General features: G+C 56.0%; 1 protein-coding gene across 7 annotated transcripts; it reads left to right on the top strand.

Annotated features, from left to right (window-relative positions):
- Nucleotides 1-283: 283 nt before the first annotated feature.
- On the top strand, nucleotides 284-26,689 carry DMTN (dematin actin binding protein). 7 transcript variants are annotated; one of them, XM_033134575.1, is made up of 17 exons: nucleotides 284-452; nucleotides 5,731-5,935; nucleotides 16,167-16,368; nucleotides 16,633-16,707; nucleotides 17,101-17,256; nucleotides 18,113-18,157; nucleotides 18,528-18,627; nucleotides 19,016-19,072; nucleotides 19,299-19,451; nucleotides 19,977-20,101; nucleotides 20,680-20,785; nucleotides 24,239-24,303; nucleotides 24,475-24,523; nucleotides 24,708-24,715; nucleotides 24,896-24,961; nucleotides 25,231-25,311; nucleotides 25,481-26,689. In XM_033134575.1, exons 3-17 carry the CDS (start codon nucleotides 16,351-16,353, stop codon nucleotides 25,592-25,594), a joined length of 1,218 nt encoding a protein of 405 aa, XP_032990466.1. In that variant the 5' UTR covers nucleotides 284-452; nucleotides 5,731-5,935; nucleotides 16,167-16,350; the 3' UTR covers nucleotides 25,595-26,689. The 7 variants fall into 7 exon arrangements, with proteins under 7 accessions (XP_032990466.1, XP_032990467.1, XP_032990468.1 ...); XM_033134576.1 differs by lacking the exon at nucleotides 5,731-5,935; XM_033134574.1 differs by lacking the exons at nucleotides 284-452; nucleotides 5,731-5,935 and adding an exon at nucleotides 7,707-8,065.

Raw genomic sequence — 26,689 nt, 5'->3', positions numbered from 1 at the left:
ACCCCCACCCCCAGTTCCCAGCCCCAGAATAAAACCATTTTCCTGCAAACGGGTGATCTGAAGAGGGTGGTGGTGGAGGGTTCCAACTCCAAAGCTCCACGGGGGATAAGCTGGCTTCCCGGAGAGGCGCGGGGACGCGCAGCGCCCAGGCCCGGGCGCCGGCAGGTGCAGAGCCGCGCGGGGCGGGGCGGGGCGGCCTCGAGGGCTCGCAGGCCTGGATGGCCCGGGAGGCCCGCAACTCCGCCCGCGGGAGCCCGGGGCGCCCCTCCCTCCGCAGGCTCCGGTTTCCTGGCTCTCCCGGCGCGTCCCGTGCTACCTGTTGGGGCGCAGAGAACCCACACCCTGGGGCCGAGCCTCGGGCCGGGCGGGCGGGGCAGGCGGCCAGCGGGGCAGCAGGCCCGGCGCCCCGGCTGCTGATGCCGCCTGGCCGGGAGCAGGATTGCTTTTTTCCGGTGAGGAGGGTCGGGGCGCGGGAGGAGGGCGTGGGGGGTGGAAGGGGGAGTGAGGACGAGAAAGTGTCCCCTCGTTCTCCCAGGTTCGCGCGGGCCGGCGGGGGGCGCACCTGAGGGGAACCTCAGTTACGGCCCGCGGCCCCGGGGAGGGGGCGGAAGAGGGGGCTGCCCTCTCCCCCCAGCATGTCCTGTGGGCTTTCCCAGACGCCCCTAGGTGCGCATCTGGGGGGTGGAACTCAGAGGCCATAAAACCTGCCTCTTTCCTCCTTCGCACTGGCCTTTAATCTTGTCAAGGGGAGGCCCTTCCCGGGAGGTCCCTGCGCTTGGGGGAAGTACTCCCATTGAGCTCTGTCTTCTGCTGACGGACCCCCAGCCTCAGTTTCCCTCCCTCTTTCTGAGGATATGGTGGGGAAGGAGATCATGGAGCGAGAAGAAACAACATGAACGATAGCCCTTCTCCCCACTTCTCCCAAGCGTGGCCTAAAAATGAGGACAGACCGGGGAGCTGTGGCGGGGCCTGGTTTAGTCCAACGGGAGGTGAGGGAAGCAGCAGTCCCAATGGACGGGGGTGGGCGGTGGCTCCCTCACCTCTTCCCCGGTGAGAACTGGAACCCTCTCTGACACCCCCAACTCTGGGCAATTTAGACTGCCACCGCCAAGAGGGAGGTCCGCAGGCCCCAGGACATTCTCCTTCCAGCTTGTCATAATTGCTTTTCACCAGGCAGGTTGTTTCTCTCCCCCCCAGTCACAAAGAGCCTTAATCCCCGTGAAAACTGCGGGAAACGTCTTGGGAGTCATTTTCTGGGGTGTGTGTCGGGAGGGTGGTCTGGAGCCACAGCTGATAACTGGTGAGTTCAATGGGATTTTAGACTCAGGGGCAACGCCCAGCAATTGCCTGAGAACAAAGGGTTGGGGCACCCAGGTGTGGAGGACTGGACTCGGGGGGCTGAGACAGGGGCCTGGGAAGGAGCTGCGTTGGGGAGGGCGAGCTCTTACAATTCCTCTGATTTCCGCAGGAATTTGAGACATGCTTTAAAAACTCTAGACTGCCTCCCCCCAGCCGGGCTCTCAGGCCCACCCCCACCCTCCCTGGCTCGGGTTAGAGACGGCTTCAAAGGTGGACGGGGCCCTTTGTCTTGCCTCTGCTTTCTTCTCTGCCTTTCTCGGCCCCTCCCTCCCCCTCTCTGACCTCCCCAGCACAGATAGGCCTCTGGGGGCCGGCTCCAGAAAGCCCTCACTGTTTCCTTTCTTGGTGTTTGAGGTGAGAATGGAGAAGGGTGAGGGAGGAAGGCAGCTTGGAGGCCTGTGCCATCTCAGAGAGCGCGGATGCCCCACCCCAAGCCTGAGCCTGGCCGGTCTGCTGCCTGCTTGTGGCCTTGGGTCCCGGGCTGGGCTTTCTGAACCTTCTCACCACACCAAAGTGCCTCTGCCGAGTCCAGGCTCTCTATGCGTGGCGCCGCTTCATACGCTGGGGTGGTCTGTTCAACTCATGCCCTCTGAACTGGCGAGTGTGAAGATGCTAGCAGGAAGAGGCCAAAGTGATGGATGTCTAATCACGGGAGCCCAGAGGGGTTTCAAGGATATGAGAGTGTGGTAGGAAGAAGGCTTCCTGTGGGTCTCAGAGGGCCCCAAGCTGGCTCCAGCAGCCTGGTTGTTTCTGTGTGCCCGAAGGCTCTAAGCAAGTGTGCATGGATTGGGGGACACAGGAGGGCAAGACTTAGGGCAAGATGAACATGTCCCTCCCCTGGAGGGAGGTGGCAACAGCGTGCCCCAGATCCCGTGCCTGCTTAGGACGACCAAGAACTCCAGCTAAGAATAACCTCCATATTGATCGTATTGATCTCCCTTCTCCGTCCTGCCCTCCAAACAGCCAGATGAGGCAGAGGGGAGCCAAAGCAGGAAGTGAGAAGGGGAGTCCACTCTCTTTTTAGTCCTTGCCAGCTGGCTTCTGTTTACGGCACTCCATTCCACCGTGTCCCTCGGACTCCAGTGGCAGTGACTTTCCAGTCAACCCCCCGCCCCAAAAAAGCCTTGCCTCAGACCGGGTGTCCTCAGCCTCACAGCCCTGGACACCGCCAGGGAGCACCCGTTTTGAAGTTCTTTCCTCCCCCAGCCTGCCACAGGCTGCCCTCTTTTTATTCTTTCCCTGCTTGGATCTTCTCTTTCCTGCGTCCTTTTCCTAGAAACATTCCCAACGACTTCTGCCATTGTGTTCTCTCCTTGTTCTTCATGCTGTCTCTCTCTGAGCAGTCCGACATCTCAACTCTCACCCCCTTGGCCACGGCTGCTTTCTCCTCCAAACTCTGGAATGCTATTGCCAGACCTCCCTGGGATGTCTCATCGCTACAAAGCTTTCTAAATGGTCTCTCTGCCTCCTGACACACACACACACACACACACACACACACACACACACACACACACGCATGCTCCAGGATGTCACAGTTTGTTCAGCTTGCCTTACCTTACCATAAAGCACAGCTCTGTCCTCGCCACTAGCACACTTCTTAGAATGGTTTTCAAGACTCTTGCACAATCCTGCTGGGGTGCACTTCTCAGCCCCATCCCTAAAACTCCCCTTTAAAAACGCTGGCAAAACAGCAACTCTTGCCCTCCAGCAAGCTCACTGTGCCCGTCTTTGTTCATGAGGTTCCCACTGCCGAGTATGCCCTCCTCCAGAAAGCTTGAACATCCAGACTGCAGCCATCTCATCTGCCCCGTGGACTTTCCCACTCTCTTGGGGGAAGTGGATGTGTCCACTGTGCTGGTGTGTACACCCTTGCCCTATGGCACACATCACGGCTGGTCCAGACCGTATTTATTTATGCTTGTGTCATGGATCTGCTAGATAGCAAATGCCTCAGATGTAGAAATAGTCCGTCTTTGCCTCTCCCCCACCACTATCCAGCACAGTACATTACACAGAGTAAGGATTTATTGGGGGAATAAACCAACGGAAAGCCCAGAAAGGCACCACTGGGCCAGCAGCCTTCAGTTCGTCCAGGTGGAGTCAGGATGAGAAGCCAGAATCTGGCCTTCACCCTCCATCCTTAGGTAGACTTGGGAGGGGAGGGGTCCTAAGCCGTTAATCCAAATATTTATCTATTCCCTACAACATACAAGCACTGTGCTAGCTAGCCCTTCAGTTAATAAAAAGTGATGGACACGATATTGTGTCATCCGGTCAAGCTCTCAAGACACTTGAAATTTAATTCGGGGAGATAAACCCATATAAAGGCGTATTTTTGCGTGAGGAGAGGGGGACTGTTGGAAATCTCTCTCTTGCACCTAAGATAGCGAAGCAGCATTTGGTACATCCCAAAAGAGGGAAAGAGGAAATAAGAGCTATGGGAAATAAAGACACTAACATGCACGGAGCTCCGGCAATGTGCCAGGCAGCATCCCAGGATGCTCACGTGGAGCCCCTTATTTAGGGGGTGAGATTATTCCCATGGAACGTGTGGGCCAGCTCAAACACAGACATGTGACATCATCCACGGTCACAGCCAGCGAATTTTACAGTCTAAATTCTGTCCTCTCTTCAACACCGCGAGTAGAATGTTCTCCACCAGCCAGCCAGGCACAGTGGGTTCTAGCGGGGAAGAGGGCATGGGGCAAGGCAAGTGGCAAGGGCTGCCGTTTGCATGATCTTTAAGAACAGGCAGGATTTCAGCCAGCAAAGACCCACAAGGTGAAAATACCAAGAGTGAAAACAGAATGAGAAGCATGGCCTTGAGGCAGGAAGAGTGAGGTGTGTTCAGGGGAAGGTGAGCCGTTGATGGGTTTGGCTACAAATAAAGGTTTGCACAGAGAAGGGGCCGGAAGTGACTGGGGCACGTTATAGAGAGTGTGGTCTTTCTGCGGTGGCAGGGAGGAGATAGTGTGGGGCTTTGAGAAGGGGAACGAGCAGATGCAATCGTGGGGTCAGGGTTGGGGCAGCATGCTGGGGTCCAGGAGACAGAGGGTCTAGTGACCGCAGGGGGACATGGATTCCAAACTCTGATAAGAACAGGTCCCGTCCAGGCCCTGGTGTTTCCTTGTATTCCTCTGGCCCGGTTCTCTGTCACTTTCCTTTCTCCGCAGGTGCCCAGATGCCCTAGTCAGCCTCCCTGGGAGTTAATGTTTAGACTACATCGGCACGGGGGGTCCCTGGTGTTTCCCTTCCCCGACAGGTTCATGCATGAGGCGGGGCAAGGGGCACTGGAGTGAGACGGAGACAGAGGACAGAGCAGCTTTATTGCACCGGCTCTGGGGAGGGGGCAGGCAGCGGGGCCAGAGTCCAGTCAGGACGTCTGGCACCAGTGACCTTGCTGGGGAAAAGAGTTAAGAAGTAGGTGTCCTGGGCCTGGGACGGCCTGCCTTCCAGGGGCAGGAGCCCCAGTGCCTACTGTGGCCTCCTGTGCCCATCCTCAAGGCCCCAAGACAATCCTGAGCTTAAAGGTACGGTAGTCCTGTTACCAGTGTTCTGGGTGTGGCCAGGCAGGGCCCAGGAAGCCCGCAGAGGGGGCGGGGGTGTGGAGGCAGAGCAAGTATCTCCGTAGGATGAGGCCAGAGATGAGGTGGAAATGGAGCATGGCGGGCTAGAGAAGGGTCTCCTGGCCTGAGTGTGCCCTCTGGACCCCACCCCAACACACACACACACACACACACACACACACACACACACACACACCAGGATCCCTCTCATCCAGAAATGACCTTGACAGCTACCACGCCTCAGGTCGACAGAGGGAGCCCTAACTCTGCAGTCCCTTTGGTTCGGGGGCTGGCTGGCTGAAGATTATTCCTGCCCAAGGTGGCTCTGCCAGTGGAGGGACATTCCTCCGGAGCTGGTGGCAGTGGGACTGGGCCTTGTGGGACAGGACAAGCACTGTCCTGGGCTCTGACTTTCCTGTAGGTCGAGGGGAACGAGAGGTTTGGGGACTAGGAGAGGTGCTCAAGGATAGCAGAGGTCAGACGGGCAGGGTTTCTGGACCTTAAGTCGAAGCCATGTGCCTGCCCCAGCCATGCCCAGGAGCTCTCCTTCCTGCCGGAAGCCACCCTCTGACCCTTCCATATAGGCTCCCTTGTTCCCTCTCTTGTTCCTACTGCTCTTCCTCAACTCCACTGCCGAGGACTGCCTCCTTCTCCAAGGCTAGCCTGCTTTCTGGCCCTGAATTAGGGTGCTGCTGAGGCTTCCTCAGGAGCCAATCCCAGAGCCTTGTGGAAGGGGAGAGGGGAGAGTGGTGGGGCTGGGTGGGAGCCCTGGCTCCTGAAGCTCCCCCACCTACCCCTGCAGAGAGGCCGACCTCAGGCCCCCTCCCTCCATCACTGAAGAGGCAGTAGGAGCCACAGCCGCCTCCTTCCCCCTCCCTGCCGCCTCCTCGGCTGAGCCGGCAGGTTGTCTTGGCAACGGGAGGCGGAGTGGAGATGCGCCGAGGGATGGAGGTGTATGTCACTGAGGAAGCTGCCGTGCTCCTGCCCCACGTCCCAGGCCCTTGAAGGTACCGTGAACCCTCCCCATTCACCCCTGCCTTTCCCCTTTACCCCCCTCCCCCCAATCCATCATGCTTGTTTCCTTGAGGAGAACGCTCCCCTCCTTCCCAGCCCCCCCCCCAAGACTGTTACCCATTCCTCATGAGCCATCTCTCTCCAGGCCCCTGTCCACAGCTGTCCTTTCCAGCAGCAGCTCATTCCAGCCCTACCTCTGGGACCCTTGCACAGGAAGACAAACCTCGTGGGGTGGGGCCTGGTGAGGGGTGAGTGAGAGCAAGGGAGGACCCGAGGTAGTGGGAAAATCAAGGGTCCTAAAGGCTGAGGCATAAAAGCGACTGGCCCTTGGTTTCCTGGATGGGAGGAGGGAGGCAGTGCAGGCCTGGGGTGGGGCCAGGGCAGTAAGGGTGGGGTGGAAGGGAGAGAAAGCAGAGAGGCTGGCGGAGGCCAGGCTGGTTACCCAGGAAGGCCTGGTTCCTCTCCTCCAAGGCTGTGGCCCCGCCTGCGATATCAAAGGTACACCCCTCCCAGATCATCTCCTGGCCTTTACTTCATGGCTAGATGGATCCTGTGTCCCCCCCCACACACCTCCACCTTTCTCCTACCTTCCCACAGTGCCCTCTCCCCCACCACACACAGCAGCTACGCAGACTCTGTCTACTCTGCCTCAGCCACTCAGCTACCTGCCTTCTTCATGCCTCCTTTCTTTCTGGAGCCCATCCTTCAAGATTCATCTCTGTCTTCCACTAATCCAGCCACATCCCTCCCTTCCTGTCCCTACCTGTCCCCTCCTGTCCTCTTCTCTTCCAGAAAGAGGTCCCGAGGCATACTTTCACTTTGTCCCCCAAAAGACCCTCCCCTCTGATTTTTCATTCAGGTATCCCAGAGCCCCCTCCCCAGTTTCTCGATTTCCTTAATGACAGCTGATATATCAGCTGACCGGCTATGGGCAGTGGTTACCAGGGCAACAGCAAGGGCTGCCTAGGTAGGCAGGTCTGCCAGGCAGAAGTGGAGAGGAGGCTGGGGCCAGGGTCAGCTGGCTGGGCTGCCTCCCCTGCCTGACCCTGGGGGTCACAAACTGGGCTTTGCCCTGAACCCAAAGGGAACCAAAAGGCCAGTGACAGGTCTTCCTAGAGACAGGGAAGGCACATCCCTGTAATTCTGTGCTGGGACCTGGGCATCGCCTAACAGGAAGGTCCCTTTTGATGAAGTTGCCCTAGCAAGAAATGGGGTCTTTCTCACTTGAAACACCACAGCTGTGCTCTGCTACTTTTCCCAAGGGGTTCAGGTTCCCAAAGGGCCAGCCCCAGCTCTTGTTCTAAGGACTTGTTTTTCCCAGTCTTCCCATCCATCCTTCCCAGGAGGGGATTAACCCTTAGATGACAAATTCTGGCATCTGTGCCCATACCCCTAGCCCTTGGCCCCCATGCCCTTAGGGACCCCAGAGGCCTCCGTGGCTGCTGTTAGGTGCTGAGTGGGAAACACAGGTGCTTGGAGAAATCAGGCGTCGTCATCCCTTGGCTATCAGTACAGCTCTGTCCCCCCCCACCCCCACTCGGACTCACTCTGGCTGTTTATGAGGAGGCTCGAGGGGCTATGTATGTGTGAGCGTGAATGTTGCAGGGTTGGGGGTGTGGGAAAGGGAAAAAGGCCAACGGCTGGCCCAGTCTGCTTCCGATTCTGCTTCGTCATGATGCCGGCTTAATGCTCCTCTTGTTTGAAATGGATTGAGCTGCAGTGAGCGAGGTGGAAGGGCAGACACATACAAACACACCCTGGGCTGGCCACACGCTATCAGCTGGAGGTGGGGAGCGTGAGGGGGAGCCAGCCGCCCGCCTGCTGTCCTGCCCACCCGCCTGCCAGACGCAGACTCCCCAGCACAGGGATCCAAGCGCCAGGCTTTTGGAAGAGCAGGGTGGGGGCGAGGGAGGTGGGGGCCCAGAAGGGTAGGTCTTCTTCTTCTCCAGCTCCCCACCACCACACCCCAGCAGGCTTTTTTCCTGTTAACTGTGCTCCGGAAAAGCTCAGCTGGGTTCCTGGAAGAGATGCCTGCTACCTAGGACAGGCTGGGCCCCCGGGGGCCTGCGTCTGTTCCTATCTCGCCTTGGGGCTCGGGTCTGGGCCACGCTGTCTGGGAACAGGTAGGTGGCAGGGTCTCCCACTCGCTTCCCCCCTGTGGGGTTTGGGCCACAACACCAGCCTGGGAGAGAGGCTCTGGAGAGGGCACGGAGCCCCTGGGGAGGGTCCACTGTGGCCCCTTGTTCAGTGGGAGAATAGGCCTGGGTGGCCAGACCCTGGGACTAACTGGGTTTCATCCGATCGAACAGCATGCTGATTTAAGGAAGAGGGGCTGGGGTGTTCCATGCTGTCACCCCGTGCCCCCTTCACCTAGTTATGTGGGCCAGAAGTCCAAGTGATCGGACGGGCCCGGGGTCTCTTGGACTTGGACGAGCTGTTCCCTCTTTGCTGAATGACAGGGAAGGGAGAGAGGGGCATTGCCAGCCCCACTTCCCTCACACCGTGGGTACTCTGGAGGGGGAACAGTTCACACAGAGGCCTGAACGCTGTTGGTGTGGGGTGTGCTGGGTGGGGGTTGGGGAGAGGGCCCTGGGGAGCCGCCTTCTAGACCTTGGCTGGCCAGGCTGGGCTATGGCCAATGCAGGATGAGGTTGGGTGTCAGGGCGTGGCCACAGGACTGAGCCCAGTTCTCCCAGAAGGGGCTGGGGGCTGAGCAGTCACCCAGGCCCTGAGGATCCACGGGCTCCCATTAACTCTGCCTGACAGGCCAAGCAACCTTTCCTAGGCAGATGCACTTGGTGTCTCCCTCCCAGGGGACTGTGTTGTAAGGGTGCCAGAGTCAGGGGAGCAGGAGGAGGTCTAGGAGATGGAGACAGTCGTGCTTTGGGAATGGGTGGCACAGGACGCCCGCCCCCAGGGATGGGTCACGGCGGGGGTGGGGGCGGGCTGTGTGTGTGTTGCTGTACATATTCACAGCTTGGGGAGGGGGTGTCAGCACATGGTACAAGTGGCTGTGACGGGGAGGACCGGTGAGTGGGTGCGAGGGGGTGTCAATGGCACTGTGTGTCATTGTGGGGGGGCCCCGCTGGGAGAGTGGGGGCGTGATCTTGCAAGCAGCGGCATGAGTTCTGCAACGGTGTTTCAGTGTGGGCTCTCCTGCCTGTGCCCACGTGTGAGTCTCACCTCACGGCTGTGGGCTTCTTCATGGCCATGTGTGTCAAACACCTGGGGCAGACTGTCCCCCTGGGCGTGCAGGTCTGTAGGAATTCCTCTTTCAGAGCTCCTGTATGTGTGTAAAGACCAGAATAGAGATGTCCCATAATTTAGAAAGCTGAATTTGGGATGCAAGACCCTTGGATGTCCCCCAGCCTTGTCAATCCAGCTCATACAAGTGACACCACAACCCGCCCATAGGACCCGCTAAGAATAGATGCCAAAGCAGGAAAATGCTGAGGACCAAGCAAGCCTGAGGGGCGGAGGGGACACAGAAAGAGGGTTTCCTCAGAGGGTAGATAGAGAGGAGACAGAAACTCAAGTGAGAGATCTAAGATGACTAGATGCATATCTGTGAGGCAGGCGGGGATGCCTGGGCCCAGTCCCGCTGTCATTAGGAGTGAAGGGAAGCCAGGGCCTTGTGCAGATGGGTTCTCAGGCCAGGACCTAGATTCTGGCCCTTTTGCCCCCGCCTGGTGCTTCCTAGAGTGTGAGAGGGTGCGATATAGTGTTTCCATTAGAGGAAACACCAACCCCAGTCCTACCAGGCAGAACAGGGCTTTGGAAATGGGGCTGGGAGAGAAGGAGAAAATGAGAGAAGAGGAGGGAGTTAGGGCTATGCCAGCCTTAGAAATGGCACAGGCCTCAGGCTTGGCCAAAGTGAGGGCTGCTGGTGAGCCACTGGCCCAGAGCAGGGAGCTAGCCTCACGTGCTTTTTGGCCCTGCTAGCCTCACGTGCTTTTTGAGGCAGTATGGGTGCCCCCCGACACACACACACACACACACACACACACACACACACACACCGCCCACTCTCACACAGGCCTCGGCCTCCCTGCTCCCTCCTCTGGTCTGAGCCTGTCCGCCCTTCCCCTCTCCACCCTGGGATGCTGTTTTGGGAACTGGTGACCTAGCTGGATCCTGCCTTTATTTCTGGCACTAAGTTGTTGCCACAGTAACGGCGGGGGTGGGGCCAGGAGCGGGAGAGGGTGAAAGGGAAACAGATGGAGGGAGGAAAGATGAAGAAAGTAAAGAAAAAGGGAATGGAAAGCAGAAAGAGCGGGGGCTGGAGCAAGGACCTTAGTCACACTGTGAATGAAACTGGAGGAAGAGGGGAGGGCAAAGTTCCTGCCCACCCTGCACCCAGCCCACTCGGACAGCTGGCCTCCTTGCATAACGGGTTTACTGTCTGCACCAGGCTTGACCCTGCTGAGGGGCACAGAGCCTGACTCCTGCAGCCTCCCTGCTCTGTGTGCACAGGCCAGGCCAGTTAGCAGGATTCTGGGCCGCTCCCCTGTGTGAGGTTAACACGTGGGCTTCCAAGTGCCAAGTTCAGATGAAGTGGGATTGTTGGGGACCCCTTGAAAAGAGTATTCCTTGGTTTTGACCTGAGACAGACCTGGGCAGGAATTGCAATCTGGCGTCTATTCAGGTGGCCTTTAGCAAGTCAAACCCTCAGCCGCGGTTTCCTCATCTAAGTGGGGGAAACGCTGGCTTGTGTGAACGCAGAGAGGGTATAGTGGAGTGAGTGACCCAGGGAGCTGCTGCCAAGCCAGTGGTGGCTGGCTTAGGGTAGGAGCAGAGGCCGGGCCAGAGGACCCAGGCTGCGGGCCTGCCAGGGGAGCCTTCATTTCTACAAGCCACCGTCAGGTCAGGTCAACCCCCACCTGGAGCAAGACAGAGTGGGGATAGGTGGGCGGGCGAATCGCCCCATCCAGGAGCGGAGAGGTTCTGGTTGCCATGGAGATTTGGGTGGGCAGTGTGAGGTGGGGCTGGCTGGTAGCTTAGATAAGACAGGCCTTGCAGCTAGGGGAGGGTGGGGTGCACAGGGAAGGATGAGGAGCTCGCTGCTGGTGTGTGATGTGGGGAGGGGGAACCGCGGAGATGTCCTTCCCGCCACCTGGGCTTGCCTTCCTCCCAGGTTCTTTCCCTTCCTTCCATCCTGCCCTCCCTTCCTGCTGCAGCCTGGCCTTGTGGCCTTTTCCATGAAAGGTTGCTGGGACCTAGGGAGTGCGAGTGCATAGGCAGAGGGTAGGCGAGGGCTGGAGGAGGCTGAGTGAGAGAAGGTGTGGGCTTGGAGGAGAGTAGCTTCCACGGAGGGGCCGTGTCCGTGTAGGCGGAGCAAGCAGTTGCCTGCATGGGGTAATTTGAGAGAAGCCAAGAACCCTCCTCCCCCCCCACACACACACTCTCTTCCGCCCCAAAAACATTTTCCCTGCTGGTTTAAAATTTCACCAGTAAGACCTTATGCCTTAAGGCTAGCCTCAAGTTCAAATGCAAATGCCTCCAGAAGGGCAAGGTATTAACAATTGACCAGGTTGCTTTCTGAATGTACGGGGGGGGGGGGGGGGGGGGGACAGGTGTGAGGGTCCTGAAGGAATGTGGCTCAGGGCGAGAGAGGAGACCTGGGAGCTGAGGGGCAAGACCCAGCCCCGGGGATGGGCCTGAGGTTGTGGACAACCGTGGGTAAGAAGGGGCCAGGGGGCAGAGCAGAGGTATCAGCATTTTGAATCCCGTCTCTGAGCGGCTGTGCCTGTGGGGCAGGGTGTGTGCACGTGAGTGTGGGTCTCAGCGCATGCCGTGGACACCTGTGACATGGCTCCCCACCCTCCGGGCCTGGCAGTTACCCCTGAGAGGCAGTCATTGCTCCACTCTGTGTCCTCCCCACCCCAATGGGTGGTCAAGGGGAGGGTGCCAGGGTCTCCCAGGTTGCAGCCCCGCCTCCAGGACACATGGAAGCTCTCTGTTCTCCCCAACCTGCGCAGCCACCCTCACTCCCCACCGCGACCCTTCCAAACCTTCTCTGCTCTCTTCAACCTCTGCCTAACCCACCTGGAAGATCTACCTAGGACCTCATCTCTCACTTTTTATAAGAGCCTCCCAATTGGCATTGACCCCTTTAAAGGACCCTGTATGTGGTTACCCCACTTTTTACCCCATCTTCTCCTTGTCAGGAAGTGTGGTTTCCTTTCCTTCTTTTCCAAAGCCAGTCGTCCACCTGGACATGGATTGGGTCCCTTTGCCCTGCTGAATGGGGCTCCTGCCAGGTGCCCCCTCTCCCCAGCAGCCACCATCTTTTCCTCTCTACCTTTCCCTCTGCCTGCAAACATGTCAAGTCTCCCCTTTCCTTAAAAACCTTCAGCCAATCTCACCTCCTCCAAAGCTACTCTTCCTAGCCCCATCCTGCCTTTCTGTCATACTTCTCGGAAGTGACCTGTGTGTCCTGGCCAGGCCTGCCTGCTCTGTGATCTCTAACAAGGAGGCCTCACTATTCCTCAGAGACCGCCTGGCCCTGACATCCACCCTGGCGAGCTGTCATTCCCTTCGGCACTCAGGCCTTCTCTGGGCGAGGGACGCTTGGCTTCTCGACATTCTTTCTCAGCCCCTTCTCCCCTCCCTTGCCCATTCTTTCTCTCGGTATTTTTATTGCACATTCATTGTGCATCCAGCCCTTTGTGAAAATATAAAGAATGACTAGACACACTCCCTGTCCCCCAAGGAGCTGGCCATCTAGTTTCCTCCCTCCCTTTCATGCTGCCTCTGGCTACTTCTTTCCTCTAGTCCCCTGGGTGTTTCTCAGGGGGCTGTTTTTGACCTTCCTTCTCCCTGGGCAACCACCACTGTAAGCTCCAATAGCTCCCAAATCTCTATTTCCAGCCTGCCCCTCCCTCAACCCCCGGGTCCCCTGGACATTCCCACCTGTTCACGTACAGCACCCACCGCAGCCTCAAGCTGGCAAAAGTGAATGAATGCATTGCTTCCCTTTTTCCTGTCTCTCGGGCTTGCCAACTGTCCCTCTCCTGGGGCTCTCCAGATCAAGTCCTATTTTGTACATTGTGCCACTAGGATTTCTCCCATTTGCCCCTTTCCATTTTTGGCCCCATGCCCAAGTCAAGACCTTCACAGTCTATGGCATCTGAACTGCTGCCATAGCTTCTGGGCTAGTCTCTCTCTGAACGGCCACTTTCTGTGCCATCCATTTCCCAGGCCACAGCCAGATTCATTTCCCCAAAGCACTGCTTGGATCTGTCACTTCTTCGTTTACAAAGTTTCTAAGCATTGCATGGCCCCTGTTGCTCACAGAACACGATCTAAATCCCCTAGTCTGGACTCAAGGCCTCCACAGGCTGGTCCCCACCCATCTGCCCCAAACGTGTCTCAACCTCATGAGTTCTACAATTCAGCCATACATGGTGTTCCAGAGACAGAACCAGGGCTGCTTGTGTGCCCACTTTCGCTCATGCTGCTTTCTCTTTCAAGAATCCTTTTTTCCATTTTTGCATGATTTCATACTGAGCATCTTTCAAGGCTTACCCCACCTACCTGCTCCTGTAAGAAACCATTTTTATTTTCTCGTCTGGATAGCCCAGGCAGGAGTGATCCTCTTCTGTGACCTCTCACAGCCCCTTACACTATCTCATCTGCCACATGTAATGTTTCGCTTTGCACAGGAGTTATCTATGTACATGCCTCATGTCTGGAGGGGCAACTAGCTCCTCTGACGCATCTTTCTGTTCTCCAGAAGACTTATCACAGAGTGCTGTTCTGTGGTCATTGTATCTGGTGAATGGAGGGTAAAACAATACATGACTGGATGGATGGATGGATGGATGGATGGATGGATGGATGGATGGATGGATGGATAAATAAGTGTTTGCCTCTAGGGCTAAGCCAAGTGTATAACTGGTTTGACAACGGCTGTTAATAAAGATTAGAGAGGAGTGGGAGGGAGCTAACTGCTCTTTGAATACATACTAGAGTTTATTTTGGTCATCAGATACCTACTTAAGAGCATTACAAAGTGAGTGCTAAGAAAGCTGGAGAAGGCGTGAAGCTCTGAAATGGAGACTTTCCACGGATTCCACACACCTAGTATGACTCTGATGGCCAGAGTCTTGTCTTGGAGAAGTCTTGGCTCTAGAATTCCAAAAAGAACTGAGAAATGTGGCAGGTTCTAGTCTATACTCACGATGTACCTGACACAGTATTAGATAGGCACTCTGAATCATGCCAATACCAAAGACACACTCATTTTCAGTTCCATGGCTCTGGACAAGTTTTTAAGCTCTCGGAGCCTCAGTTTCCTCATCTGCAAAATGGGTCTACCTTATGGGGTTGTTAGGGAGGATGAAACAAAATAATCCTTGTAAAGTGCTTATCAAAGTACCTAGCATGAGTATGCAAAACATGATAGCTATTATTATTGTTTGTTTTGCCCTGCAGAAATTAGCAGTCATTCTAGTTGGCAAAAAAAATATGTTCCCATGTCAGGCAACTATAATCTAGGACTAAGTTACATGGTTCTCTTTTTTAAGTCTCACTGGAATTCAAAGAAGGGTGAGGACTAGAATAGTAAGGGAAGCCTCCCAGGGGAGGAGGTTTAGGACGGACTTTGAAGGATGGGTGGGATCTGGGAGAAAAGGAAGTGGATGGAGAATAGTGGAAGGGCATACGCAAAAGCAGGGAAGTGGGAGTGAGGGCTGCTTGTGCAGCAAGCAGGTGGTTTTGGCGGTGGAGAGACAGTGAGCAAAAGAATGGCCTGATACAAAGTAATAGGTGATAAGATTGGCAACACCAAAGACGTCAGTCTTCCATGACTCTCTGTCCTAAAGATTGGCTATAGAAAAACCACCTAAGTTCATTAGTCCCTGTGGAGATAGAAATAATAACTAACACTCTACCTAGACTTTATAATGTTTTGAATAGTTCACATGTTATAATTTAGCTGATATTCAGAGCAACCCTATGACACCATTTCACAGATGAGAAACACAAGGCACAGAGAGGGTAAGTAATTTGTCCAAGGTCACACAGCTTCTGAGTAGCAGAGTCTTGTACTCACCTCCAGGATCTCCCATCCCGAGTCCATGCTCTTAACCACTACATTATGCTGCCTCTTCCCTGGACCTCTGGAGCCATCATCTCTCTTCACTCTATGGTATATTGCCAGCAGACAGAAAGACAGTCCTACTGCCGGCGTCACACTGCAAACTCAGCCAGGCATTCATTGAATGGTTATTATGTGTCCAGTACTGGGGCATGGGGGTGGGGGAGGGAGCATTGCTAAGGGAGTTAACTGAGGAAGGAGAAGGCATGGATGGTGGCCCCAGGGAACTCATAATCTACTGCAGCAGAGGGACCTAACTCACTAGGAACAAAGGGCGAGCATTGCACACTAGGCTGCCTTCCTGCAGAAGCAGGGGGCGCTAGCGGCAGCGAAGTAGCACTTCAGAGGGCAGCCTCAGCACTGCCCAGCGTCTGAGAAGGTTGTGGGCAGCTGGGATGGGGCCTTGGCCCCAAAGGGTGATTTACCAAACGTCTGCAAGTGAGTGAGACTGACTGCCGTACAGGGACAGGCATGGGGCCTCCTCTTCCTTCCCTTCTTCACTGGGGGGGGGGGGGGACCCAGGGCAGGAAGGGGTGTGTGTGTGGCCGAGCAGCAGCCCCCAGCCATTGATTTGACCACTTCATCCTAAGTCGGCTTCCTTTTCCCTCCTCTCTTCCCGGTGTGTCCACCAGATAGGCATTACTAAGTTCCTCTGTGTTCTGCCTTCCTGGGGTATGAGAGTGAGGGGCACAGTGGACAGTAGATGGAGGGGGAGTGGGACGAGGGGCCTGCACAGAGCCAAGGACAGAGGCGTGACAGAAGCCGAAGGGGGGTGAGAACCTGAGCCTGAAACTGGCCTGCAGCCCAAGGGCAGGGCAGGTGGTACAAAGCAGGGATGTAGTGGCAGCACCCGGACAGTTGACCCCTGCCGTCATTTCCTTTCCAGCCAAAGAACAATGGCACAAAAACAAGTGCAGCCCTCCACTTTCCCGCCTCCGGGTCCATAGGCGCACTTGCTTCCCCGGGCTGAGCGAATGGAAAGCCTGAGTCCTGGGACGGCCCGGCGCCCTTCCGCCCCGCTCTCCGGAGCCCGGGCCCAGCGCGAGGGGCTACCCAACCCCAGCCCTCGCCCGCTTAGATCCGGGCTCGACAGCCTGGCTGGCACGTTCTCCCTCCTCTTCCAGGCCCTGTACTCAGTCAGCTGCCTGAAGAGTCACCGAGGGATGAGGACGCTACCGCCCAGTGGGACGCCCTTTCTGCACTCGCGGCCACGAGCGCGCAGCGACCCGGAGCCTGGCCGAGCCTGACGCCCGGTCGTCTCCCCTCGCACACAAGGATCTGCGAGTGACCCGACCGGCCATCTACTGCATGGAACGGCTGCAGAAGGTGCGCGGGCTGCATCCAAGCCTGGGCAGTGAGGGCCCGGGTCTCAAGGTGGGTGGGGCCAGGCTTCCCGCCGAGGGTCAGGTCGGGGTCAATGGTGCCACCTGGTGGTTGCCCGCAGCACGGCACCCTGGGGCCCCAGAGGCCTAGGGAAGTCCTCTCCGTCCTAGTCCCCCCTCCTGCGGCGGGTCCTGCGCCTTTGGAGACCCCTGCCAGCGGCCCTCGCCCGCACTCACATTCCCACGCCCGCCTTCTCACTCTCCCCAGCAACCACTCACCTCCCCTGGGAGCGTGAGCTCCTCCCGAGACTCCAGTGTTCCGGGCTCTCCCTCCAGCATCGTGGTGAGTACCTCTGCGCCACCAGCACCCTCAGGCTGGGAAGAGGGAGGGGTGGACACACTCACTGCTCAGCGGCTTCTCTCTGCCTCCCTGTGATGGTCCTGCAGGGCTGGTGGGCAAAGAGCACCCCAAAATCCAGAGACGGTTCCCCGTCTCCCGTTCCCCTGGTCTGGGCCTGTCTTGTTATACCCAGAGTGCTTGGTGAAAGACGATGTCTTTTAAGGGGACTCTCTTAACCCTTCCAAATACGTAATGGAATTGTTAACTTATAGGAGCTGACATCTAAGAAGGCTGCCCGTTTTCTTCCTCCTAATACATTGTAAGTCTGGCCTGTAAGGCCAGGATCCCAGGTGAGCCTCTCGACACGTCTGTTCCATTGGCACCATTTCCCTTCAGGCCAAGATGGATAATCAGGTGTTGGGCTACAAGGACTTGGCCGCCATCCCCAAGGACAAGGCCATCCTGGACATCGAGCGGCCTGACCTTATGATTTACGAGCCCCATTTTACCTATTCTCTCTTGGAACATGTGGAGCTGCCCAGGAGCCGGGAGGTGAGGTGGGGGGAATGTCCTCCTAGATAAGACTTAGAGGAATGGCTCCTCCGACACGTGGGGTAGGAGGCAGAATCTCTGTCGTGCCTTATTTCCTAGCGGCCAGACTCCAAAACAAGAAAGGGAACTGTGCACGGAATCAACCAGTGATGCCCAAGTGTTTGTAGAGAGCTGGCAGATGAGCAGCAGGGTAGCTCACGTAGGGAGCAGGGGAGGCCATGTATGAATGGCAGCGGCACAGAGGGGTCATGTAGGAGGCGGGTGGGAGAGGTCAGAAAGACAGCAGATTTGTGGAAAACGCCCAGGAGCACTGAACTCGGAGGCTGGAAATCCTAACTGAGTGACCTGTGTGATGGTGTGGTCTCAGTTTCTCCTTCTGTAAAACAGGTGACATCTCTGCCCATCCACCTCACCAGGTAGTTAGTGCATGAGACAACCATGTGCTTTGTAAGTGGTATTCGAGAAAGAGCGTCATGGCTGAGCAGGATGAGGCCAGCCAGGAGCCTGGACTCCATGCCGGATGCCGTGGGTCTCCTTTCCACTGATTGCCAGGCTCTGAGGACAGGGCCACAGACATCTTCTGTTGGCCCTCAGAGAACATGCACACTGCTCCAGGATCTGGGGCTTCTTGGTGTGTCCTAGGGAAAGACTTAGGACTCTGCCCAGGAGGGAACAAGAAGGGATAAGGACGGAGGGCTAGTGCTGGGAACTGGGGAGGGTTGACAGAGAAAAGGTGGCACAGACACTGGCTGGGCAAGGCTGCAGAGTTGGGTGGGGGATACAGTGGCCCCTCTAGGGGACTAGGGATGAGGGTTTTATCCACCCTGTGACTCTGACCAGCTCCTCTCCTTTGCAGCGTTCTCTGTCACCCAAATCCACATCTCCGCCACCTTCCCCAGAGGTGAGTCTGTACCACACCTGAGTCTGCCCAGCCCTCCTCTGACAGGTCCAACCCCCCCCCCCCAAATGCGTCCAGACAGGGCCCTGCAGAGCCCAGGGGATGATGGAATCAGTGGACCTCATCCTGTGTCTGTCCAGCTCTATCCATCTGTCTGTCTGACCCAGGACCTCATGTAACTCTTTCTCCTGGGTCAGGCACCATCAGCAGGTTGAGTCTTTGGATACCCTTCCTCTGCCCTGCGGTTGGGGGCTTGTGGGCTGCTAGGGTGGGAGGACAGAGATGGTGGAATGAGGTGAAGCCACGTCTAGGAGTTGGAGGGAGTAGGCTAGAGGACCTGGGAGCTGCAGTAAACCCCACTTCTGCTCTGCAGGTGTGGGCAGAGAGCCGGTCCCCTGGAACCATCTCTCAGGCTTTAGCCCCAAGAACCACTGGGACCCCTCGGACCAGCCTGCCCCATTTCCACCATCCCGGTAGGTTTTACTGTCAGCCTGGCTGCATCCTTTCCCTAGGACCTCTTTTCTCCTTCAGGAACCTAAGCCCCTTGCTCTCCGCCCCCCACTCTCTGGGGTATATACAGCCCACAGAACTGGCCGGACCCTCTCATGCTAGGACCCTGGGCCCAGCTCCCAAAGATGATGGGCCCTGTCGTGTCTTCCCTCCCACCCAACCAGAAAAGCACAAAAATGCCCCACCTCTTGGGGACCATTCCAGGAAATCGGGTTCTGTCTTGGCTACTGAAAGGAGCCCATGAATTTCTTACCTTCTCCCATTCCACTTGCCTCCGTTCTCATCACTGACCCAGCCTCCCCCGCCACCACCACGTCCTCCTTCTCATCTGCTCTTGCTGCCTCCCCACAGAGACCACCCGCCCGGACTCCAACATCTACAAGAAGCCACCCATCTACAAGCAGAGAGGTGAGGTTCCCGGGACTGACCTGGGCCCCCTTCCCGCCACATGCTAGGGACTGTGCCGAGGGCTGGGAGGGGATAGGAGACTAAGTGTCCTGAACGGCGCGTTACCTAGCCCTGTGCTCTTCCCTGTGTGTTGTTTTCACATCCACAATCTCACCAGTGTGAAGCGGGGAGGTGGGGAGTCGGGGGCTGCAGGCAGGCATAGGCTGACCCTGCCCTCCACCCGCAGAGGCCATGGGAGGTAGCCCTCAGAGCAAGCATCTCATTGAGGACCTCATCATCGAGTCGTCCAAGTTCCCTGCAGCCCAACCCCCCGACCCCAACCAGCCTGCCAAGATCGAAACCGACTACTGGCCGTGCCCGCCATCGCTGGCTGTTGTGGGTAGGAGCAACTGGTGGAGGGGGCCAGGGAGGCTGGGACACCACCTCACAGCCCCTGTTGAAACCGCATGAACCCACCCTCACCCCCACCCCCACTTCCACCCTCTGTCCTATGGTGTACCCTGCAGGCTCCTTGCTCACGCGTCCCTGCGTCCCTGTAGCTCGGGTGTCAATGGCCCTATTTGGGGGTCATTCATCACTTTCCATTCTCTTATTTGACTATTCGACAGACACTTGTCACACGGCTACTGTGGCCCAAGTTCTGTGATAGAAGCTCCGAACAGTAGAAAGAGAAATGCGACAAGGTCGTGGTCCCCAGTGAATTTAAGTTGTGTGAGTGTGTGTTGCCCACACAGCCTCACTGCCAGACGAGACAGTGTTACTGTTATTGTATTTGCTTGTTTAGAGATGACTTGTAGTGTTTGCTTTAAGGTGCAGCCCTGTGCCATGCATAGAGTCAGCACCGGGTAAATCCTTGGTAAGCGAATGGTCGGTTGACGTGCCTGCTTTTGTCCCTGTTTGCCAGAGACAGAATGGAGGAAGCGGAAGGCATCACGGAGGGGGGCAGAGGAGGAAGAGGAGGAGGAAGACGATGACTCCGGGGAGGAGATTAAGGCTCTCAGGGAGCGTCAGAGGGAGGAACTCAGTAAGGTAGCAGCGCGATACCCTCCACCCAGGCCCCCCGTGTCTTCCTGGGGACAAAAGCTCTGGTTCCATAGCTGTTCCATTCCAAATGGGTTCGTGCCTGAAGGGCATCCTGGTCAGAACCTGGGAGGAATTCCCTTTCTTTTCCAGGACTTCATGCTTCCGTGGGGGGAATATTAGGGTCAAAAGCACAGGACGGGTGGTCCCACCAGTGCCAGGATGAGTACTTCCTGGAAAGAGGAGAAAGGAGAGAGAGCAGACTGCTGGTCCCCAGGGGAGGAGAGAGCGTGTTGGCAGTCATACAAAGGCCGCGTGCGCTCGTGCTTTGGGCATCGTGACGTGGGACGGGGAGGCCCCTGGGGGAGAGTTACACTGAGCGGCGCTGACTTCTTGCTCTCAAGGGTGGCCAGACCCAAGTGGCAGTGCATTGGACCCAAATGACAGACTCCACGGGCTCCCAGGCGTGGCCCAGCCACTCAGGAAATCTGTCCCCACGGCTGCTACAGTGTGCCCAACTCGGAACCTTTTGGAGATGAGAAATGAGTATCAAAGTCTTGGGTCCATCTCCCTTTCTTCCTCCCCAGGTTACTTCCAACTTGGGAAAGATGATCTTGAAAGAAGAGATGGAAAAGTCATTGCCTATCCGGAGGAAAACACGCTCCCTGCCTGACCGGACACCCTTTCATACCTGTGAGTGCCTCGAAGGGAACTCGGAATCACCTGGCCAGACCCTGAGGCCACAATCGAATAGTCTATTGGGGCGGCCTGTCATATGCCCTGCGCTGTGCTATTGCTGGGTGTAAGAGACAGAAAATTCGGTTGCTGGCTCAAGGCACACACGCTGTCCTTAGGGCAAGAATACCAGTCATGGAACAAGACTAGATGATAAAAGATAGTATCAGCTAAAGCAGAATTAGCGAATGTTGTTTAATTTAATAAGCATTTATTGAGTGTCTACCATGTGCGAGGCATTGGAGATTATAAAAATGAAAAAATATAATCCTGTCCTTCAGTAAGTTCCAAAAGTTGGGAAAACTGACATGGAAACTGGGGTTTTGATGTGGAAACTGTTATTCTGGTGAGATGAGAGGTGCACCGTGAGTGCTTTGAGAGTCCTGGTGACGGAGGGTTTGGGGTGGGGGTGCTAAACTGAGTCTTGAAGAATGAGGGGAAGAAGGACATCACAGACACTGGGGAGCAAAGACGTGTGGGAGCAAAGCCCCGGCACAGGAAACCTGGCCAGCGTAGAGGGCCTTCAGGAGCCTGGAACCACAGAGCCCAGAGTGGCCCATGCTGTGGCTAGTGCTCCGATTACCATGCCGTGAACCCCCTGAGTCTAACCCCCTTAGAGCATGGCAGAGGAGAGGAAAGATCTGAGAACACAAAACTACGAGGAAGCCACGAGGTCTCCAGAAGCCTGGCCTTAGAAGCCACACAGCATTATTTTCTCTACATTGTATTGGTCAGAGCAGCTCACTGGCAGCCCAGACTCAGGAAGGGGAGAGATCCACTTCCTGATGACAGGAACTACACAAAGGCACGCAGGCTGTGGGGCTGCTGTGGCGGGCCACGTTTGGAGACAGTCTACCACACATTCCGGTCGTCTAGGTCAGGCTGAAAATGTACACAGGTCCAGAAAAGAGGAAATAGTTTTGAAAAATATATAGGAGAGCAAATCATCTAAACTCAATGGCTAGTTGGACATGGGAGGCAAGGGAGAGACAAGTTGGGGTTTTGTCTTGGGTGCTGACAAACCTGGAACCGAAATGATGAAAGAGGCATGGTTGGGGGGCACAGATGAAGGGACTGATTTGGGACGTGTTGGGTTTGAAGTGCATGTAGGTGGGAGCCGAGTTTGACCGAGTTGCAAGCTTGAGGGGTGAGTCAGGCCTCAGATAGAGCCTGCAGCTTCTAGGGAGTAGCAAGACTGTCAGAAAAATGCAATTGTGCAGAGAGAGAAGAGAGGGGCAGGGACGGGAACCGGCTGTACCCTGGAGAGCACACACGTTCAGATCCGGTTGTAGGTTGGTTAGGAGGAGGTTGGGAAGTGACCCAGCCTCAGGACATGGGGTGGCTTTGAAAGGTCTCTCTCTCTGAGGGCTGGAAACTTGATCTGGGAGCAGGCCACGTTAGAAGTGGAGGTCATCTGCTGAGCAAAAGGAGGTTGAGGCTTGCTGAGATCGGGGAAGATTTGGAATAGCTACTGTAGGGACAGGTTGCTGCCGCAAGGCCTTCCATCCGGAGGGATGGTAATCCAAAGCTTGCAGGTGAGAGGGGAGCCGTAGGCTGATCCAGGCAGAGTTTGGTGAGGCAGGTGCTGCAGGATGAGGGCCCAGGCGAGCGGCTGAGAACTGGTGAAAACACTGATGTCCTCCACCACAGGCTGAAGGACAGGGGAGCAGGGGATCAGGACACTCGAGGTCCCCAGGAGATGTGCTGGGAACTAGGCTGAGGGGAAGCTGCAAACAAAGAAGGCTGCTGTGGCCACAAAATGGGACCCCTAGGCTTCAAATGTCAGGGTGAAGCAGGTGTGGAGGACAAAGCCCAGGGGGTAGCCATTGTAGGGGTTGCCTTCTGTGGAGTGGGGGTGAAGGCTCCTGGGGTGGGACCATAAGGTACGTATGTGGTTAGGACATCCACGGGGTCACCGAGAGACCAGGATGATATTTCAGGACGGGTGGGAAGTGTTACAAGCAGCCTTTTTAGAGAATAGGGATTACATCGTTAAGGCCTGGAGAACGAGGCAGATAGAGAGATGCCCCACTGAATTCGGCCTGTGTTCCACCACAATTTGATTTTCAGTCAACATTAGCCCTCTAACTTCCATTTTGGCCGTGCAAAGTTAAATAGCCGAATGTCTCCGTCACCATCGTTTTTGGCGCCCCTGAACTTGGATGGGATCAAAGATCACAGCAGTGCATGGGTTCCCATCCTGGCTAGTCAACCTTAACAATCTCAGAACTACGAACAGGCATGTCACGCTGACTGAAGGGTAACATCGAATGGTCACTTGCAACCATAAATAAGCATTCTACAAGGGATTTGGAATGAAAATCTTATGTGCCTCGTAGGTCACAATTCTATCAGTCAGTTGAAGTAGAAATGTACATGTGATTATCACAGAAGTGAAATGCTTCAGTAATGATAATGGTGAAAGCAGATCGTTCTCTACACAAAAAATAAGTATGAAGTATCTTAAAAATTGAGATGTATTAAGAAAAAAACAGGGCCCCCAAAACACATTTTATTCTCACCAAACTTCCAAAACCACAGATTTTATAAGACTGTTTTAAGAAGACAGTTCCTAAAAAGAAGAAGACAGTGTCTTATAATTTTGAGTCTGTCAAGGCTAAACCTTTAAACAGAAATGCTGGTCAAAATGATCGCTATAGAATGCCAGCCATTTCTAGTAATGGGAGATGAAGGAGTTTTGAGATCTACCCAAACTGCTAAGAATCTTAGGTACCAAGTTTTCCTGACCAGTCTTCTTGAATTATAATCTGCAGGGCTTGAAAGGTAAGTGATATTAAATGTGCAAATTAAAAGTGACATCTGATCATGCAGATGTGAAATATATTGACTGCTGGTGCAATCTAGCCATTGACAATGTTGAGAAAATTATTGTTTCTGGATTATAACATCAAATGTTTGACACTCTATTGCTGAGACTGCTAATAAAATTGTTATAATTCGATTATTTTGACAAAACGATAGATTTCTTTTTGTATCCCAGAGGTTCATTTTACAATGCTGATCCTCCTCATCTGACTCTCTCACTGGCTTTCTCTGGATGTTAACACTTGGGCACTTGGCCCAAATGTATTAGGTTGGTGCAAATGTAACTGCGGTTTAAAAGGTTAAAAATAATTGCAAAAACCGCAATTACGTTTGCACCAACCTAATAAATTTGGTGCATTGTGTTAGAGAGAGGGAAGGCAGTAGAGGTAAATCAAGGCTGCTGGCACAATGTCACTCGCCGAAGATAATGGGCAGGAGCTGGAAGCCAGCAGAGGCCCACTGGGTTCCCCCAAGTCCACCCCTTCATTGCCCTGCCCCTGGTGGGGGAGGCCAGGGAGGGAGCGAGGGAGCCCTCTTAGGAATGAGTCCAGCCAGGAACTGAACGGGCCTCTCGCTGTCTTCCAGCCTTGCAAGCGGGAACATCTAAGTCGTCCTCTCTCCCCGCCTATGGCAGAACCACCCTGAGCCGGGTAAGGTCCCAGAATAGAGGTCACAAACTGCATGCGGGGGAGGGTGCAAAGTGTGCATGTGGGGGCCTCTGAGCTACTTGGGCATCCTGGGGGAGCGGGAAGACCCTTAAAGTGAAGGGGACCCATGAGGAATGCTCCAGCTTCCTTCTGATCCCTTTGTGTCCTTTCTAGCTACAGTCCACAGACTTCAGCCCATCTGGGAGTGAGACTGGAAGCCCAGGTGAGAGGCAGGGCCGACCTGATGCCAGGCGAGCAGGGAAAAGGGCTTAAGCAGGCCCCCAGGGCAGCCGTGTCCGTGATGTGGGCAGGGCTGTGTGGCTGGAGGTCGGGGAGGCTGAACTGGCAGGTTTAGAGGCCTGCCGACCTCAGAGCCACCTCTGAACAATGACTCTTCTTTCCTGCAGGCCTGCAGGTGAGTCCCTTCTGGAGGGGAACACGTGGAGTGCCAGAAGCCATGGACGGTGACTGGCAGTGTTGAGGGAGGTGGGCTGTGGGGCCACAGAGTTGCCTGTTGAGGACATGAGAAGCCCAGGGTAAGGCTGGGGAGGTCTCCCTGCCCCACTCTGGCTCACTGCGGCTTTGGTCTCCCCAGAACGGAGAGGGCCAGAGGGGGAGGATGGACCGGGGGAACTCCCTGCCCTGTGTGCTGGAGCAGAAGGTGAGGGGCAGTGGCAGAGCCAGCGGGTGGTGGGCAGAAGCACCTACAGCGGGTGGGCCAGCTCTGGGAGAAGCCAGGGAAGTGACTGCGCTACCGGGTCCTCCTGGAGTTGCTGATGGGGGTGCATCAGGGAAGCTGGGGGAGATGGATAGCAAAATGGCATGTACCCCGTGGCCCCCGCAGGCTGATAGGGGGGCCTGGGGAGTGGGGGGGTTATGCTGACGGGGAACACTATGAGCCTAAGACTGCCCCTCTCCCCGGACCCCCAGATCTATCCCTATGAGATGCTGGTGGTGACCAATAAGGGGCGAACCAAATTGCCTCCAGGTGTGGATCGGATGAGGCTTGAGGTACGCAGGGAAGATGCTCTGCTGTGTGGGTGCAGGGGCCTCTGGTGGGGAACCGCCCCTGTCTGGTGGGAAAGATCTCGGCCTCTTGTTGTGAGCGCCCTCCTTGGCCACTCAGCCCAGCCCCACCCTCCCCTCCCTCAGTCAGCAGCTTCCGTGTCTCCTCCCGCAGAGGCATCTGTCGGCGGAGGACTTCTCCAGGGTATTTGCCATGTCTCCCGAAGAGTTTAGCAAGCTGGCTCTGTGGAAGCGCAATGAACTCAAGAAGAAGGCCTCCCTCTTCTGACCGCCCCCACCTCCGAAACTGACCATCACCCCAGCTGCTTCAGGGCTCCGGAGCAGGAACACTAGACCCCAAAGCATCATCTCGTGGGGGAGCAGGGAGGTGGGCCGAGAGGAGGTTGGCTCCATCGCCCAGGGCGAGACGAGCCCAGGCCTCTCAGTGCTGCATTGTACGACATGGAGTTTCTTCCCGTAATGAGCCGGGCCTCCCCTCATCCCCGGTCCTTACTGCACAGGGCAAACCCAGGCTGGACTCCAGCACACACAGAGTTAATGTCTGCATCCTCTCGCTGCCCCCACCCCAAGAAGAGAGGTCCTCAGAAGAGAGGAGATGTGAACATGGCACTTGGGGATCAGGCCTTTGGATGTCTTGACCAATGGCTGGGGGGAACCCTCAGGCCTGGCAGGAAGAGGTAGGGGTGGAGGCACCAGGCAGGCAGGGAGAGCTCCAGGACCCAGTGTCTGCCTAGTTCTCCTTGCCTCACCTTGGAGAGCTTCCTGCACCGGCCTCCCACCTCTCTGACTCCAGCAGGAGCTGGCTCGAGCACAGCCTCCAGCAGGGAGACCGCCTTGCCCTCCAGCTTATTCTGTTCTCTCCTTGCAAATCCTATGCTTTGAAGCCTCTTGCTCAGCCCTGTGGCTTCCCCAGAAGCCTTGGCTTAGAGTGGAGATGTCGCCTATACAGAACCCCAGTCCCCCATAAGCCTCCAGGCAAAGTCAGCTAGAATCCTACGTTCTGGTACCCAGGTCCTGGGCAGAACCGGGCACCCCTCTGATGAGATCAGGAGGCTGTGCTGAAGTGTCTTGGCTACCAGGTCCCGCCCATACCCCTGCATCCCCACCACGCCTCTAAAGAACGTAATTTATTGGGGCACCCCCAGTTGCTTTCCTTACCTAACTCTCTGCCCTACCTTAATCACACTCCCAGCTTTCGTTCTCTACAAATACATATATGTGTACATAATTATATATATTTTTTGGCCCAGACCTGGGTTTTGTTCCTGCCCAGACTCTGGCATCCCTTTCCACTGTGTGTGTGTGAGTGACGCTGGGGAGGGGAACGCTGCTTGGAATTAAAAGGTTGCATTGGGTCCCCAAA

This window comes from Rhinolophus ferrumequinum, chromosome 18 (genome assembly GCF_004115265.2).
Source record: "Rhinolophus ferrumequinum isolate MPI-CBG mRhiFer1 chromosome 18, mRhiFer1_v1.p, whole genome shotgun sequence".
NCBI classification, from domain to species: domain Eukaryota; kingdom Metazoa; phylum Chordata; class Mammalia; order Chiroptera; family Rhinolophidae; genus Rhinolophus; species Rhinolophus ferrumequinum.
The sequence above is the reverse complement of the archived record's forward strand: the minus strand, read 5'-3'. Positions and strand labels throughout refer to the sequence as shown.